The sequence below is a fragment of the Sinocyclocheilus grahami genome, unplaced genomic scaffold, assembly GCF_001515645.1.
Source record: "Sinocyclocheilus grahami isolate Dianchi unplaced genomic scaffold, SAMN03320097.WGS_v1.1 scaffold93.1, whole genome shotgun sequence".
NCBI lineage: Eukaryota > Metazoa > Chordata > Actinopteri > Cypriniformes > Cyprinidae > Sinocyclocheilus > Sinocyclocheilus grahami.
In genome coordinates this window covers 1,243,744-1,259,923 of record NW_015505272.1, presented here as the reverse complement: position 1 = coordinate 1,259,923, position 16,180 = coordinate 1,243,744, and the positions used below count along the sequence as shown (strand labels likewise).

Below are 16,180 nucleotides of genomic sequence, written 5' to 3'. Positions count from 1 at the left end.
GTTACTGTTAGAAAACACTCTCTGTCTTGTTAAGAGAATGTTCCAGATGTCTCACCCCTCCTTTTTTTCTCTCTCAGTCTTCTATATATACAACGTATTCTCTCTGAATCCCCCCTTCTGTATCCATCTCTCTCTCTCTTGATATTATGTTTTAAATATGTCTTACTTATATGCGAGGTATGCATGCTTAAATGTATACATTAGCTTCTCTTGGTTCAAATGTCCCAAATAAGGACATGATAGCTAGGAATGAGGTTCGTGATGAAACTCTGAAGACAGTTCAGCATTCTTCGCAAAAGTCTATTCCTAATATGTCCATGTTTTTCTGTACATGTGGCTATTTTATATAAACACATGTTCTTGGCCAAAGATCCTACGTGTATGTTATTCATATCCTCATTGGTTAAGAGGATGAAACTCCCCTCAACATATGCCTATATAATATCTGTATTTCTATTAATAAATTGAAGTATTGAGGATACATTTGACTGTGTGTTTTCTTACTTCCCGGCCGTCTATCTACACTTTAAGTAACTGAGAATTCTTCAAGGTGGCAAAGAGAATTTACAGAGGGACCAAATTGTTATTCTTTATTAACATCGATGAACTTCAAAAAAACGGTGAGCAGCAAGTAACGTTAAAAGAGATTTTGAATCCAGTAGGAGGTGATAGTCTGTTAATACAATTTCTAAAAAGAACTCATAGAATATAGAATATTATTATTATTGTTATTCCTATTCTCTGGGCTGAGAGGGACTTCGGCTGTAGATGGAGGAGCTGAACACGCAGCAACATCGAAAGCTTGAGTTCTGATAGGTCTGGGAGAAGGGAATTCAAGTCTCTGATCCATTGCTTCAGTAGATGGCGGTAATGCTCACTGTGATTGCGAGCCGCCAATAAAAAAACGAATAAGGAGAAGAAGAAGAAGATTCATCTTCTAAGTGCATGAATGCAGGACTTTTATTTTGAAATGTGGGCAATACTGGCCGGAAACACTAGCGCACATACTACATACCGTCGGTTTATTTACACATTTAAGTGTTTTTAAGGTGAAGACTTAAGCTGTCGCTTATGCCAGGGACACAGCTGTATACATTTTTAATAAAGTCAAGGTTTAGCGAAGGTCGGTATTCATTACATTTGGCGGAAAGACACAGCACATGTAGTCACGAAAGCAGCAGTGCTGACTAATGACTGCGAAATTCACAACTAAATCTAACTGAATCGAGGTAAATAAACTAGGCCTACATGTATTTACATAATATGCAAATGCATTTTCCATGCCGGATCCTGCGTATTTGTATATGCAAATAAATGTATATGTATATAGTAATAACGGTATGTTTTACCATAATGGATGGATGTAGTCAGGCAACATGCAGTGTGTGAAACTGCCCATCAGTGTTACAGTGGAGATCAATCTGCTGCTGGTGGCAGTGACCGTTTCAGCGCTCGTGACCAGACTGTGTGGCATTCACCTTCCTAAAGCTGTTGTGTAAGTCTTCCTTTAATTGTCTTTTCTTTTTCTTTTTCTAGTTATTTTCATTCTTTGAATTTTGTGGATTAAAAGAAATGCACATATGTATATATCATCTTTGCATACTGCTACAGGTTTGATGAAGTTTATTACGGACAGTTCCTGTCTCTGTACATGAAGCAAGTGTTTTTCATTGATGAGAGTGGTCCACCTTTTGGCCACATGATACTAGCTTTAGGAGGTGAGAAGATATTTGATACTTTATAAATTATATTCATGAAGCCACTTTGTGTATTTACTAATGCATATTATTTATCTTTGCAGCGTATTTAGGAGGATTTGATGGCAACTTTGTTTGGAACAGGATTGGAGCAGGTGATCATCTCATACAGGTTTATGCTGAGCTGACAAAGCAAAATAACTCTTCATGTACAGACATACCTTCCAGTTTTTACTGTCTCTAAGCCAATTCTAACTTCTTCTACCCCTTGTGGTCACTTCTGACCGGATAATTTTACATTTTGCATTTTTTAAAATCATAGCTTCACCAGAATGGTACGGAACTTGGTGACTTTTATGGCACTTGGTTTGTGAACATAAAAAAAATTGAGGGCAAAAAACGCTATTTGGTCGTAAAAAAAAAAGTCACACTCATGGTCTTCATTCAAAAATGACCGATCATAGGAAATTAAGAACGAAAATACAGAACATTTTTGTGCGTACAATCTACAAATCCCCCACAATGCACAGCAATGAAGGGGTGAAACTCTAAAACATCTAGCGTGCAAAATCAACACACCAACTCTCACACACACACACACCTATGAATTGGTGTGACTGTAACGCTGCAACTATGTAAAAAAAAAAATCAATAATTCAACTACAATGCAGTGAAAAAGTGGACAGCAAGGAAGGGGTTACACTCTAAAACATCAAGAATTTGTTAAGTAAAACAGATACATCCACTCACTTACACACACTCACAGTCACACACATACAGAATTATACACACTCAAACGAATTGGTATGGCTATAACCATATGGCCAAAATGAGTCAAAAGACTGAAATAGGGTTCAAATCGGAGCAGACCCAGAAGGATTAAGCTCTAATAAAGCGTTCCTGTTAATTTTTGTTACATTATTGTTACAATAATGCAAAAACCTACATTTCAAATCAGAATTTAAAACAATATAAACCTTGACAAAAAGTAGTCTTTGAGAATGCCTTAATATCCATTTAAATCCACAACCTAATAAAAGTAAACAAGTATGAATAAAAACAACCAGGGTATTCACAAGCCTCTCTATAGAGTCCTATACAGGAATCTAGTGGTTACATCGTGAAATTACAGGTTTTTCTTTTTTTGCTCTCACCAGGAGGTGCTATTTTCTGCCTTAAAAAATTGGATTTTAAAGGCCTAGTCTCTATTTAAATCTGAAATACTGCATTGATTGAAAAATAATTGTAAAAAAATGTGTGTACAGTACTATTTTCAATGGGAAAACTTAATCATAATTGCATAAATATTAATTAGTACCATAAAATTCTCTCAAAATACAAAAGAAAAGATATTATTGAACAAAATGATATTAGATTGATTTTACTGAAGAAAAAAAAGTTACATTTCAGGTTGACTGCGAAGACCGTGAGTGTGACTCCCAAATGAGGAGCGCACAAGTGCTAGAGGAGTTGCAGTATGTTAAACTATTTTAGTGCCACTTGGTAGATAGACAGTCAGAACACGGACCCCCTGTTAGATATAGTGTTGCATTTTAAGTCTGGTCCAATACCATGCATCTAGTACTATATTAATGTATTTACATGCTTTGCTATGATGCTTTCATTTCAAAGCCATTAAAATAATCATTATTGATGCACATATAGTCATATACTTTGAATTGGACTTTTTCTTCAAATATGAGATGAACAGTGAAACATTTGACCTTAATTTTGTATTTATATTTTCACACTTTTTTTTTTTTTTTACACACACACTATTGAGATCGCACAGTAAATGGCGAATCCCTGTTCTAGACCTTGAAGACACCCCATTGTTTAACACCCCACATGTTGATAAGATATTCCTCTAGTATTTACTGTATGCTGAAAAACAGGTTGAGGGCCACTAGAGCAAATGAAAACTAGTATGGCACAGTCTTTTAGGCTGTTCTGACTAATGCAGTATTTTCAATAAGTGATCAGAACCCGAAATGACTGATTTGCAATGTCCCAGCAACCACCTAGCAATGTTTACATTGCATCAAGCTACATGACACACTAAGTCTTATATAACCTTAAAAATGGTTGTGAATGTTCAGGCAAGACTTTGTCAAGACAACATTTAAACTTTCCTTTTGTTTTACATAGCACAGGCATTAGTAATTGCATTACTCTTACTGATTTTGGGTCTATTGTAGAATACACCAGTAATGTTCCTGTTTGGAGCCTTCGGGTAATACCGGCCCTTGCTGGCTCTTTTTGTATACCTCTTGCTTATCTTCTGGTGGTGCAGCTTGGATATTCCCATTCCTCAGCACTGGGGGCCTGTGTGCTCCTTCTCATGGGTAAGTGCTTAGCATATCATTTTCAAATCATTGCCTAATGATGGTTTTTCCTGCCTGTTACTGTAGGTTAAATAGTTTTGTTTCATTTTTACAGAAAACTCCTTGATTGTGCAATCACGCTTTATGCTGCTGGAGTCTGTTCTAATCTTTTTCCTGCTGTTAGCTGTACTGTCTTACCTCCGCTTTTACAAAGCACACAAGTAAGAATAGTTGATATCCGTTTTGTCAGTCTCAGATCTGGATTGTCCTCATTTGTAAGTCACTTTGGATAAAAAAGTAAATGGATTGTCTTGTCAGCCTTCTGTGACTGTAATGCTATTTGCCCCAATTTCATGGTAATGTGTCATGTGCTTTCTCTTCTTTCAGTTCATCTTTTAGGTGGTTTTGGCTCGTGACCTGTGGGGTCAGTTGTGCATGTGGAATTGGGTATGTACGGTCATAAAAAAAAAATGTTTTGAACATGATTTTTTACTTTTGTGAAGCGCCACTCACGTTTTCTTCAGAAAGTGCAAAAATCTAGTTTAACGTGCTCTGCAAATTAAATTTAAGTAGTGCCAAATGGTTGGGTGGGGTTTCTTTTTTTGGCTTGTTTTTCAGGGTAAAGTACATGGGTATGTTCACATACTTTTTACTGCTAGGCCTGGCAGCTGTACACACCTGGCATGTTATTGGAGATCGAACCTTAAGCCATGTGAGTTTTAGTTATCAAACATGTTGGGTTTTACAGCACTATGATTTTGCACATTATGATTTTGTGATCTGTGTGAAAAGGGCAAAGTAGTGGTGCAGATTTTGGTTCGCTTCCTGGCTCTTGTGGTGTTACCTGTCATCATGTACCTTGGATTTTTCTACATCCATCTTACGCTGCTGTATCGCAGTGGACCACATGACCAGATGATGAGCAGTGCTTTTCAAGCAAGTCTAGAGGTACAGATCAGTTTCTTGAAAGTACAAAAGTTTGTGGTTGGTGAGAGTCTCTTATGTTTAATGCCCACCAAGACAGCATTTATTTGATCAAAGCACAGTAAAACAGCAATATTGTGAAATATTACTTTTTAAACTGTTTTTTATTCAAATTTTATTTATTTAAAATTTAAAGCTGTTTTTTGTTTTAATATATTTAAAGGGGTCATATGATGCTTTTTTTTAAAGATCATTATTTGGTGTCGGTCGTCCATAAAATGCATTGCTGTTCTGTTGTAAGTAATCTTAAAGATTCCTAAATGCATCTACTTTCGGAAGGCCAAATAAACTGCTTTCGTCTAGAAACACACAGCGTCTCCCTGACATGGCTGCTTCAACACTAACTGTGGTTACTGAAACCACGCCTTCTTTCTTTGCGTGCACATTTGGGCGGCATTATGCTAATATTTCCACATAGTGAGGTAGATATGTGGGGGAGTCTTAACTTTGATAAAGAATATCTCTTTGGTTTTGAGACTTTAGTCTTTGCAACTTCAGGGATCTTATCTATGCACAATCAGCTTGTAACACTCCAAAGAGAAAGGAAAACTTGAAATCCCATCATACAACCCCTTTAAAATTTTAATTTATTCTTGTGATGCCAAAGCTGAATTTTCAGCAGCCATTACTCCACTGTCACATGATCTTTCAGAAATCTTTAAAGTGCCCCTATTATGGGTTATGAAAGGTTCATATTTTGTTTTTGGGAGTCCCCAACAACAGGTTGACATGCATGCAAGGTCAAAAAACACTTTCATTGTCTTATAATATGCATTTATGGTTTACCTTATTTGCTCAACGACTCCCAAACGATTCGCTCAACGATTCATTTTTCCAAACCCCTCCTTTGCGTGACTCTAATCTGCAGTGATTGGTCCGAGTGGTCTAATTTTCGTGTCATCTTGCCTGTAATGCCTGATAAAGCAGCTCAGTGCTGCTTTGTGTACAGCGTTACTGGGTAAACAGCTATTTTACCTCCAAAAGCGGCACCTAGTGGCAAAGAATGAATTTGCATTTTCATTCAGACCAATGCGAAAAGACTAACAAGTGGGCGGGCAATATGCTAATATTTCATGCTGAAGTCAACATGAAACGGCTTGGGATTCGTTTTAAAAACGACTCGTTTAAATGATTCAGAGTCAACTCTTTCTTTTGAATCAATTTTCAACAATTTACTTGCTGAAAAAAGTGATGATTTCTTTAAAAAGAAAAGAAATTGCTGATACCAAACTTTTGAAGGGTAATGTTCATAATGTATTTAAACAGATTTGGTTTAATCCACAGAAGTGAAGTGACATGTGGCCAAGTATGGTGACCCATACTAGGAATTAGTGCTCTGCATTTATCCCATCCAAAGTGCACACACACAGCAGTGAACACACACACACACCCGGAGCAATGGGCAGCCATTTTTTTTGCTGTGGCGCCCGGGGAGCGGTTGGGGGTGCGGTGCCTTGCTCAAGGGCACCTCAGTTAGGCCACGACTTCCCACGGTGTAACCTATCTGAGTGGTCAACATCTCCTTTATTTCTCCCATTTCTCCTATAAAGGGCGGTTTAGCGCGGATCACTGAGGGGCAGCCCTTGGATGTTGCATTCGGCTCACAGGTCACTCTCCGCACCGTGTCCAGTAAACCTGTTCCATGTTGGCTTCACTCCCACAAGGCTAACTATCCAGTCAGGTGAGCCATCAGGACTCTGTCACAAAGCCGCAGGTTCAAGGTGACATAATCCTAAACGACCACATCTTCATGCTGATCTTTGCTAATTATCTATGCTTAAAGGTATGAAAATGGCCGTGGTAGCTCCCACCAGCAGCAGGTGACCTGCTATCCTTTTAAAGATGTCAACAACTGGTGGATTATTAAAGACCCTGGACGGTATGTTGATTTAAAAGAATAGTTCACCCAAAAAAAAAAAAAATTGCTGAACATTCACTGACTCTCAGGGCATCCAAGATGTAGATGAGTCTGAGAAATTTAGAAGTGAATGGGTGCCGCCATAATCCGAGTTCAGGAGCTGATGAAAACAATACAATAATCCACAAGCAATCCATACGACCCCAGTCCATCAATTAACATCTTTTGAAGTGAAAAGCTGCGTGTTTGTTTATTTTAACTTTAAACTGTCGCATCTGGCCTAAGTAACAATCTATAATCCATAATAATGCTTCCTCCAGTGAAAAAGTCCATCCCCTGTTGTCCTCTCACATCAAAATCCACTGGCATATTGATTCAATCTTGACTTTTTCGTTATTGTAACAAAGTTTGTAGGTTCGGGAAGAAGGAGGCGGGAACCGGCGAACACTTAAACAAAACTTTAATAATAAAATAAACACAAAATAGCGCGACAGCCCCTCACGGATGACTGTTGCGCACAAACAGAACCAAAACACAAAATAAAATCCAGGCCTGGTCCTCTCTCGTCCAACACTGTCGTCACTCCTCCTTTTATCCTTCCGGAGCTCCTCCGTGGGACTCGAGACCGGAGAGTGGCGCAGGTGTCGCGCATTAGCATTTACTCCACCGGCCTCGCTCCGTTCCCACGACTCTCGGCCCCGCCCCTCTCGTCACAGTTATTTTAGCCAGAAGCAATGGTTAAGTTACAAAGTGTTTTGATGAATTTATTACAAAGAGGCAGCTTTTTGCATTAATTGATGGACTAGAGTCGCGTGAATTTCTTAAAAATTATTATGTTTTATCAGCTGTTTGGACTGTCATTCTGATGGCACCCATTCACTGCAGAGGATCACGTGATGTGATGCTAAATTTCTCCAGATCTGTTCCCAAGAAGAAACAAACTCATCTACATTTTGGATGGCCTGAGGTTGAGTAAATTTTCAGCAAATTAAAATTTTTGGGTGAACTACTCCTTTAATAAATATAGCATTACTAAAAATTACTTCGTGAATTTCATATGACCCATGGGCTGCAGCTAAATATTTTACATGAATTGTAATTGTAATTTTAAACCCCAGGCACAGTCTCGTGGTCCGCAGCCCACCCAGACCTATCAGGCATGGAGATATTATTCAGCTGCTGCATGGAATGACCACTCGCTATCTGAACACGTAATAATTCCACCATCATTAGATTTGTTAAAGTTACATGTTTTTATTTACATCAATATCAATTAAAATACATTTAGTAAAATTATTTTGATATTTTATGATCAATTAATAATAATAATAATAATGTTTATATTTTTTTTGTAAACTGTTTAAGATAGTAGTAGCAATAACTTGGCTATGCTTTGTTTCCAAGACATGATGTTGCAGCCCCCATGAGTCCTCACTCACAGGAAGTGTCTGGCTACATAGACTTTAATGTATCTATGCCAGCTCAGAATCTATGGAGAGTGGTAAGATCTGAGACTCATAAGTCTATAATACATGTTCACATTTACTCGAAATTTGTTTTATGATACATTATTTTCATTGCACTATAGGACATAGTGAACAGGGAGTCTGATAGAGAGATCTGGAAGACGATTTTATCAGAGGTGCGACTAGTCCATGTGAACACCTCAGCTGTTTTAAAGGTTTGTATATTAGTACAGTCTGTACAGGAAAAAAGGAGTAATAATAAAACAGTTTCCAGAAAAAATGTGATATACAGTATCTCATAGAAGTGAGTACACCCCTCACATTTTTGTAAATATTTTATTATATCTTTTCATGTGACAACACTGAAGAAATGACACTTGGCTACAATATAAAGTAGTGAGTGTACAGCTTGTATAACAGTGTAAATTTGCTGTCCCCTCAAAATAACTCAACACACAGCCATTAATGTTTAAACCGCTGGCCTCAAAAGTGAGTACACCCCTAAGTGAAAATGTCCAAATTAGGCCCAAATTGTCAATGTTTTGTGTGGCCACCATTATTTTCCAGCACTGCCTTAATCCTCTTGGACATGGAGTTCACCAGAGCTTCACAGGTTGCCACTTGAGTCCTCTTCCACTCCTCCATGACGACATCACAGAGATGGTGGATGTTAGAGACCTTGAGATGCTCAATAGGGTTGCCGCCACCATGTCCTTAGTCTGCTTGTTTGTACTCACTTCTGTGAGATACTGTATATGTGTGTGTGTGTACAGGTATATCAATAGTGATTGTTGCATTGTAAAAACCTATCCATCTCCACTCCCCTGATCCCTAAACCCACCCATCTCCACCCCTAAACCTACCCGTCTCCACCCCCAATCCCTAAACCCACCCATCTCCACCCCCTGATCCCTAAACCCACCCATCTCCACCCCCTAGATGTGGATCCAACCACGTCCCCTGGATCTTGTGTTCTGCAGTGAGGGGCTACTGCAAAAAACTCAGACATTTCCTGAAACATCTCCTTTTATGTTCCACAGAAGAAAGTCATATAGCTTTAGAACAAAATGAGGGTGATGGGCGGGTTATCTCTTTAAAAGTGTTATTTATAACTGTTCTGTAATGTTCTGCAGCTCAGTGGAGCATCTTTGCCTGAGTGGGGTTTCAAACAGCTGGAGGTGGTTGGGGATAAGATTTATAAAGGCTACCAGCAGAGCAGCATGTGGAACGTGGAGGAGCATCGCTATGGCAGAAGTATGAGAATTAACATCTGTATATATTTTCATATTGCTTTTGTGTTCTTCCTTGATTAAACACATCTATACAGGTCAGGAACAGAAGGAAAGGGAGTTGGAGTTGAAATCACCTACACACAGCGACATCAAGAGAAACCTCACTTTTATGGCCAAATGTCTTGAGCTGCAGGTGAATATTAAATATGAATAATGGTCCTGATGTCAATCATCAGAAAAGCCATTTAGAGCTGGTGTTGTATGTTTGAGTAACAGTGGAAGATGCTGACAGTAAAGAATGAAGAGTCTGAGCACAAATATAGTTCATCACCTCTTGAATGGATCACAATGGACACCAACATTGCATACTGGCTTCATCCTTCAAGTAATGTATGTCAACATCATTCTGTTGGTTTTTCTTTTATTTCTTTGTGTTTGACAGAATGAATATGAGGCTAATCTAATCTGTGCTATGTTTAATACAGGCACAAATTCAGCTGATTGGGAATATTGTTAATTGGACCATTGCAAACCTTTCACTGGTTGTTTACTGTCTTATGATTCTAACCTACTTACCAAGACGACGGAGGAAAGTTGAAGACATTCCTCAAGGTTTGTGCTTGGAAGTACTGCCATATGATTTGATCTGATTGTATCATTCATGTCTGTTGCACAGACAGTGAGGGAGACGTTGCACAAAGTTCAATATTGGGGATAGAGTTTATTCTCTGACATTAACTGTGAGCAATAATAATAGAGATGTTTGCTTCACCATCACCTTTAATAAACTCTTCTTTTCCCACTTTTTCTTCTCTCTTAGACTCTTGGGAACAGCTGGTTTTGGCTGGTGTCATTTGTTTTGGAGGCTGGGCAGTGAATTACCTGCCATTCTTCCTAATGGAGAAGACTCTGTTTCTGTATCACTATCTTCCAGCACTCACCTTTAAGATCTTGCAGATACCTATAGTCATAGAGCACCTGTACATCCATGTATTGAGGTAAGAGTTCTAATTTCTAAGATTTTTAATGTTTTAGAAAGACGTGTCTTATGCTCACCAATCATAAAAACAGTGCAAACAGTAATAATGTGAAATATTACAATTTACAATAACTGTTTTGTATTTGAATATACTGTTCAGCAGTCATTACTCCAGTCATACGATCCTTCAAAAATAATTCTAATATGCTGATTTGCTGCTCAAGAAACATTTCTTATCATTGTTGAGCACAGTTGTACTGCTTAATATTTTTGAGCAAACAATGATACATTTTTTTTCCAGGATTCTTTGATAAATAGAAAGTAAAAAAAAAAAATTATTTATAAGTTTATAAAGCATTTATTTTAAATAGAAATCTTATATGACATTGAATATTTTTTGGTTAATTACATACAAGTAAATAAATACAAGTATTGATTTGTTTAAAAAAAATGTTACTAACTCGAAACTTTTGAATCATGGTGTATGTGAATGAAACCTGTATCTTTATCATTGTGTCACTCCAGTGTAAATAACTGTCTATGCTCGTATCTGTATGTCATTCGGTTTCTCAGATCCCCAGCTCAAAGGAAAGCATTTGGTGGTGTTATTCTGGCAGTCCTTTGTTCAGTATACATGTCCTACCACAACTTGAGTCCTCTAACCTACGGCCAGCCAGCATTATCGTCAGACGAGCTTGCTGCACTGCGCTGGAGAGAGAGTTGGGATATTCTCCTAAGGAAACGCTGAAATCCATTTTTTTTTCTTTAAGAATGGGAGCTTCAGTAAGTTCATGATGATGTCAAATCTAAAGCCAAGGCAGCTGGTAGTGTGAAATACGGTTTCTAGGGTCTAGAGTACCCAAATTTAAAAATGTGAAATACTCTTTAATGAGAACTCATGCTGCTCAATCTCAAAACTCTAAACCAAATGGACTGTAAAGCACTATTTAGTGCTTAATTTATCATGCTCTTATGTTTACATATGTGACCCTGGACCACAAAACCAGTCTTAAGTCGCTTGGGGATATTTGTAGCAATAGCCCAAAATAAATTTGTATAGGTCAAAACTCGAAAAGGCGATTTTCTCAGTATTTCGATTTTTTGCACCCTCAGATTCCAGATTTTCAAATAGTTGTATCTCGGCTAAATATTATCCTATCCTAACAAACCATACATCAATGGAAAGCTCATTTAGTCAGATTTCGGATGATGTATACATCTCAATTTCGAAAAATTGACACTTAAGACACTTGTGGTCCAGGGTCACATATTATTCTGTTTGTATGGCAATTTTATTGTATTGTTTTAGAGACTTGTAAAACTAATAAGATGGGTTGCATTTATTAGAATTGGCTTTTATTTAATCCTTGCACAACACTAACCAATTAAACTTGAAAATATGGAATAAACATTTTTTATATCATCAAACTTTGTATTAGCCTATTCATAGCAGCCATTATTTTAATCCTTGCATGAATCCAACAACATGGAACAGATTAGCGTGTAAATGTTGAGTTAGCACAGTTGAAAGACAAGTCCATGTAGTGTCCCTTCTCTTTGAGGGTGTTTAATGCCTCTGCTTATATTGTCAGTGTTCATAAATGTCTCACGGTCATTCAGAGTTGAGTGAAGCGAGGGTTTTTAGCTGACTCTGCCAGTGGTCATTCCACAGCTGCAGCTGTCTTTCCTGAGCGTCACACTCTCGCTGGGCTTTGAACAGCTCCTCCTGAACCCTCTGCCCATAGTGCTGGGGGAAGATTAACAGTTGCAAAAGATGAACACTAAAAATATATATTTACGTATGTTCGTATTCTTTAGTTCATCCAAAAATGAAAATTGTCATCATTTACTCAAGTTGTTCCAAACCTGTATGAGTTCCTTTCTTTTTACAGTTTATGGTAGCCATTGACTCCCATATTATGGAAAAAAAAAATACTATGGAAGTCAGTGGCTACTGTCAACTGTTTGGTCACCAACATTCTTAAAAATAACTTATTTTGTGTTCAACAGAGTAAAGACATTCATACAGGTTTGGAACAACTTGAGGGTGAGTAAATTATGACAATTTTTATTTTTGGATGAACTATGCCTTTAAAATTCAACCTGCAGGTCTTTAGGTGCAATCCAAAATTAAAACCAAAAAAGCTACAGCTTGCAAATTATTAATGCATGATGTGTCAGGCCTCTGAATGGATGAACTAGCATCTGTCGCAGCCTCATTTGATCTGTAGGTACTTTACAGCTCCAATATAGTTAGATACTGTTGTAAAGGCTAGTACATAAAGCTCATTTACAGCTGTTGTATGTTGGTCCTATTGTACTAAGCACAAAAGTCTGTTTCATGCGCTTATCAGGCACGTTTAGACAAGAACAAATGCTATATCCAACTCATCTGAAATGAACTTGCCTCATGCACTGCGTCTCGCTCCTCAATGGCCTTAAGATGCCCTAGTGTGGTTTTAGCAGTTGTGATGGTGGCCGTTTCCTGAGATTGTTTATGAAATGAGCTGCCATCAGTGGATCCAAAATAACAAATGCCTGACCATGTTCTACAAAACAACACATGCAATTCAGCATTTAACATTCATAATGTCCCATATAAAATTTAAAGAAATGGTGTTTGAAAGACATCTATTTTGAGTACAATATTTCCACACCTGCTGCCTTTCTGCATCAGAGTATTGCTCTTGTCTTCCAGTAGAAGGTCAGGGGAGAGAAAATGGCTAATTGGGCCCAATTTGGACATTTTCACTTAGGGGTGTACTCACTTTTGTGGCCAGCGGTTTAGACATTAATGGCTGTGTGTTGAGTTATTTTGAGGGGACAGCAAATTTACACTGTTATACAAGCTGTACACTCCCTACTTTACATTGTAGCAGTGTCATTTCTTCAGTGTTGTCACATGAAAAGATATAATAAAATATTTACAAAAATGTGAGGGGTGTACTCACTTCTGTGAGATACTGTATATGTGTGTGTGTGTACAGGTATATCAATAGTGATTGTTGCATTGTAAAAACCTATCCATCTCCACTCCCCTGATCCCTAAACCCACCCATCTCCACCCCTAAACCTACCCGTCTCCACCCCCAATCCCTAAACCCACCCATCTCCACCCCCTGATCCCTAAACCCACCCATCTCCACCCCCTAGATGTGGATCCAACCACGTCCCCTGGATCTTGTGTTCTGCAGTGAGGGGCTACTGCAAAAAACTCAGACATTTCCTGAAACATCTCCTTTTATGTTCCACAGAAGAAAGTCATATAGCTTTAGAACAAAATGAGGGTGATGGGCGGGTTATCTCTTTAAAAGTGTTATTTATAACTGTTCTGTAATGTTCTGCAGCTCAGTGGAGCATCTTTGCCTGAGTGGGGTTTCAAACAGCTGGAGGTGGTTGGGGATAAGGTTTATAAAGGTTACCAGCAGAGCGGCATGTGGAATGTGGAGGAGCACCGCTATGGCCGAAGTATGAGAAATAACATCTCTATATGTTTTCATATTCCTTATGTCTTCTTTCTTTGATTAAAGACACATCTGTACAGGTCAGGAACAGAAGGAAAGGGAGTTGGAGTTGAAATCACCTACACACAGCGACATCAAGAGAAACCTCACTTTTATGGCCAAATGTCTTGAGCTGCAGGTGAATATTAAATATGAATAATGGTCCTGATGTCAATCATCAGAAAAGCCATTTAGAGCTGGTGTTGTATGTTTGAGTAACAGTGGAAGATGCTGACAGTAAAGAATGAAGAGTCTGAGCACAAATATAGTTCATCACCTCTTGAATGGATCACAATGGACACCAACATTGCATACTGGCTTCATCCTTCAAGTAATGTATGTCAACATCATTCTGTTGGTTTTTCTTTTATTTCTTTGTGTTTGACAGAATGAATATGAGGCTAATCTAATCTGTGCTATGTTTAATACAGGCACAAATTCAGCTGATTGGGAATATTGTTAATTGGACCATTGCAAACCTTTCACTGGTTGTTTACTGTCTTATGATTCTAACCTACTTACCAAGACGACGGAGGAAAGTTGAAGACATTCCTCAAGGTTTGTGCTTGGAAGTACTGCCATATGATTTGATCTGATTGTATCATTCATGTCTGTTGCACAGACAGTGAGGGAGACGTTGCACAAAGTTCAATATTGGGGATAGAGTTTATTCTCTGACATTAACTGTGAGCAATAATAATAGAGATGTTTGCTTCACCATCACCTTTAATAAACTCTTCTTTTCCCACTTTTTCTTCTCTCTTAGACTCTTGGGAACAGCTGGTTTTGGCTGGTGTCATTTGTTTTGGAGGCTGGGCAGTGAATTACCTGCCATTCTTCCTAATGGAGAAGACTCTGTTTCTGTATCACTATCTTCCAGCACTCACCTTTAAGATCTTGCAGATACCTATAGTCATAGAGCACCTGTACATCCATGTATTGAGGTAAGAGTTCTAATTTCTAAGATTTTTAATGTTTTAGAAAGACGTGTCTTATGCTCACCAATCATAAAAACAGTGCAAACAGTAATAATGTGAAATATTACAATTTACAATAACTGTTTTGTATTTGAATATACTGTTCAGCAGTCATTACTCCAGTCATACGATCCTTCAAAAATAATTCTAATATGCTGATTTGCTGCTCAAGAAACATTTCTTATCATTGTTGAGCACAGTTGTACTGCTTAATATTTTTGAGCAAACAATGATACATTTTTTTTCCAGGATTCTTTGATAAATAGAAAGTAAAAAAAAAAAATTATTTATAAGTTTATAAAGCATTTATTTTAAATAGAAATCTTATATGACATTGAATATTTTTTGGTTAATTACATACAAGTAAATAAATACAAGTATTGATTTGTTTAAAAAAAATGTTACTAACTCGAAACTTTTGAATCATGGTGTATGTGAATGAAACCTGTATCTTTATCATTGTGTCACTCCAGTGTAAATAACTGTCTATGCTCGTATCTGTATGTCATTCGGTTTCTCAGATCCCCAGCTCAAAGGAAAGCATTTGGTGGTGTTATTCTGGCAGTCCTTTGTTCAGTATACATGTCCTACCACAACTTGAGTCCTCTAACCTACGGCCAGCCAGCATTATCGTCAGACGAGCTTGCTGCACTGCGCTGGAGAGAGAGTTGGGATATTCTCCTAAGGAAACGCTGAAATCCATTTTTTTTTCTTTAAGAATGGGAGCTTCAGTAAGTTCATGATGATGTCAAATCTAAAGCCAAGGCAGCTGGTAGTGTGAAATACGGTTTCTAGGGTCTAGAGTACCCAAATTTAAAAATGTGAAATACTCTTTAATGAGAACTCATGCTGCTCAATCTCAAAACTCTAAACCAAATGGACTGTAAAGCACTATTTAGTGCTTAATTTATCATGCTCTTATGTTTACATATGTGACCCTGGACCACAAAACCAGTCTTAAGTCGCTTGGGGATATTTGTAGCAATAGCCCAAAATAAATTTGTATAGGTCAAAACTCGAAAAGGCGATTTTCTCAGTATTTCGATTTTTTGCACCCTCAGATTCCAGATTTTCAAATAGTTGTATCTCGGCTAAATATTATCCTATCCTAACAAACCATACATCAATGGAAAGCTCATTTAGTCAGATTTCGGATGATG

At 37.9% G+C, this 16,180-nt stretch overlaps 1 protein-coding gene across 2 annotated transcripts; it reads left to right on the top strand.

Moving 5' to 3' along the window:
• The first annotated feature begins 982 nt into the window (after positions 1 to 982).
• On the top strand, positions 983 to 16,105 carry LOC107587516 (protein O-mannosyl-transferase 1-like). Of its 2 annotated transcripts, none has more exons than XM_016275330.1 (20): positions 983 to 1,229; positions 1,368 to 1,495; positions 1,612 to 1,718; positions 1,802 to 1,852; positions 3,896 to 4,042; positions 4,137 to 4,242; positions 4,409 to 4,468; positions 4,640 to 4,733; positions 4,814 to 4,969; positions 6,556 to 6,686; positions 6,789 to 6,884; positions 7,982 to 8,074; positions 8,268 to 8,364; positions 8,452 to 8,544; positions 13,888 to 14,008; positions 14,085 to 14,182; positions 14,266 to 14,379; positions 14,475 to 14,601; positions 14,810 to 14,987; positions 15,542 to 16,105. In XM_016275330.1, exons 2-20 carry the CDS (start codon positions 1,377 to 1,379, stop codon positions 15,714 to 15,716), a joined length of 2,163 nt encoding a protein of 720 aa, XP_016130816.1. In that variant the 5' UTR covers positions 983 to 1,229; positions 1,368 to 1,376; the 3' UTR covers positions 15,717 to 16,105. The 2 variants fall into 2 exon arrangements, with proteins under 2 accessions (XP_016130816.1, XP_016130815.1); XM_016275329.1 differs by lacking the exons at positions 13,888 to 14,008; positions 14,085 to 14,182; positions 14,266 to 14,379; ... (1 more) ...; positions 14,810 to 14,987; positions 15,542 to 16,105 and adding exons at positions 9,463 to 9,583; positions 9,657 to 9,754; positions 9,838 to 9,951; ... (1 more) ...; positions 10,382 to 10,559; positions 11,114 to 11,677.
• Positions 16,106 to 16,180: the final 75 nt, after the last annotated feature.

What these genes read in the sequence shown, in the direction of transcription:
- LOC107587516 (XM_016275330.1), top strand. Translation starts at nt 1,377, where the DNA reads ATGCAGTGTGTGAAACTGCCCATCAGTGTTACAGTGGAGATCAATCTG. An exon ending in GAGATCGAACCTTAAGCCAT is followed by an intron (nt 4,734 to 4,813) that starts GTGAGTTTTAGT and finishes CTGTGTGAAAAG; the next exon opens with GGCAAAGTAGTGGTGCAGAT. An exon ending in CTGTACATCCATGTATTGAG is followed by an intron (nt 14,988 to 15,541) that starts GTAAGAGTTCTA and finishes TCGGTTTCTCAG; the next exon opens with ATCCCCAGCTCAAAGGAAAG.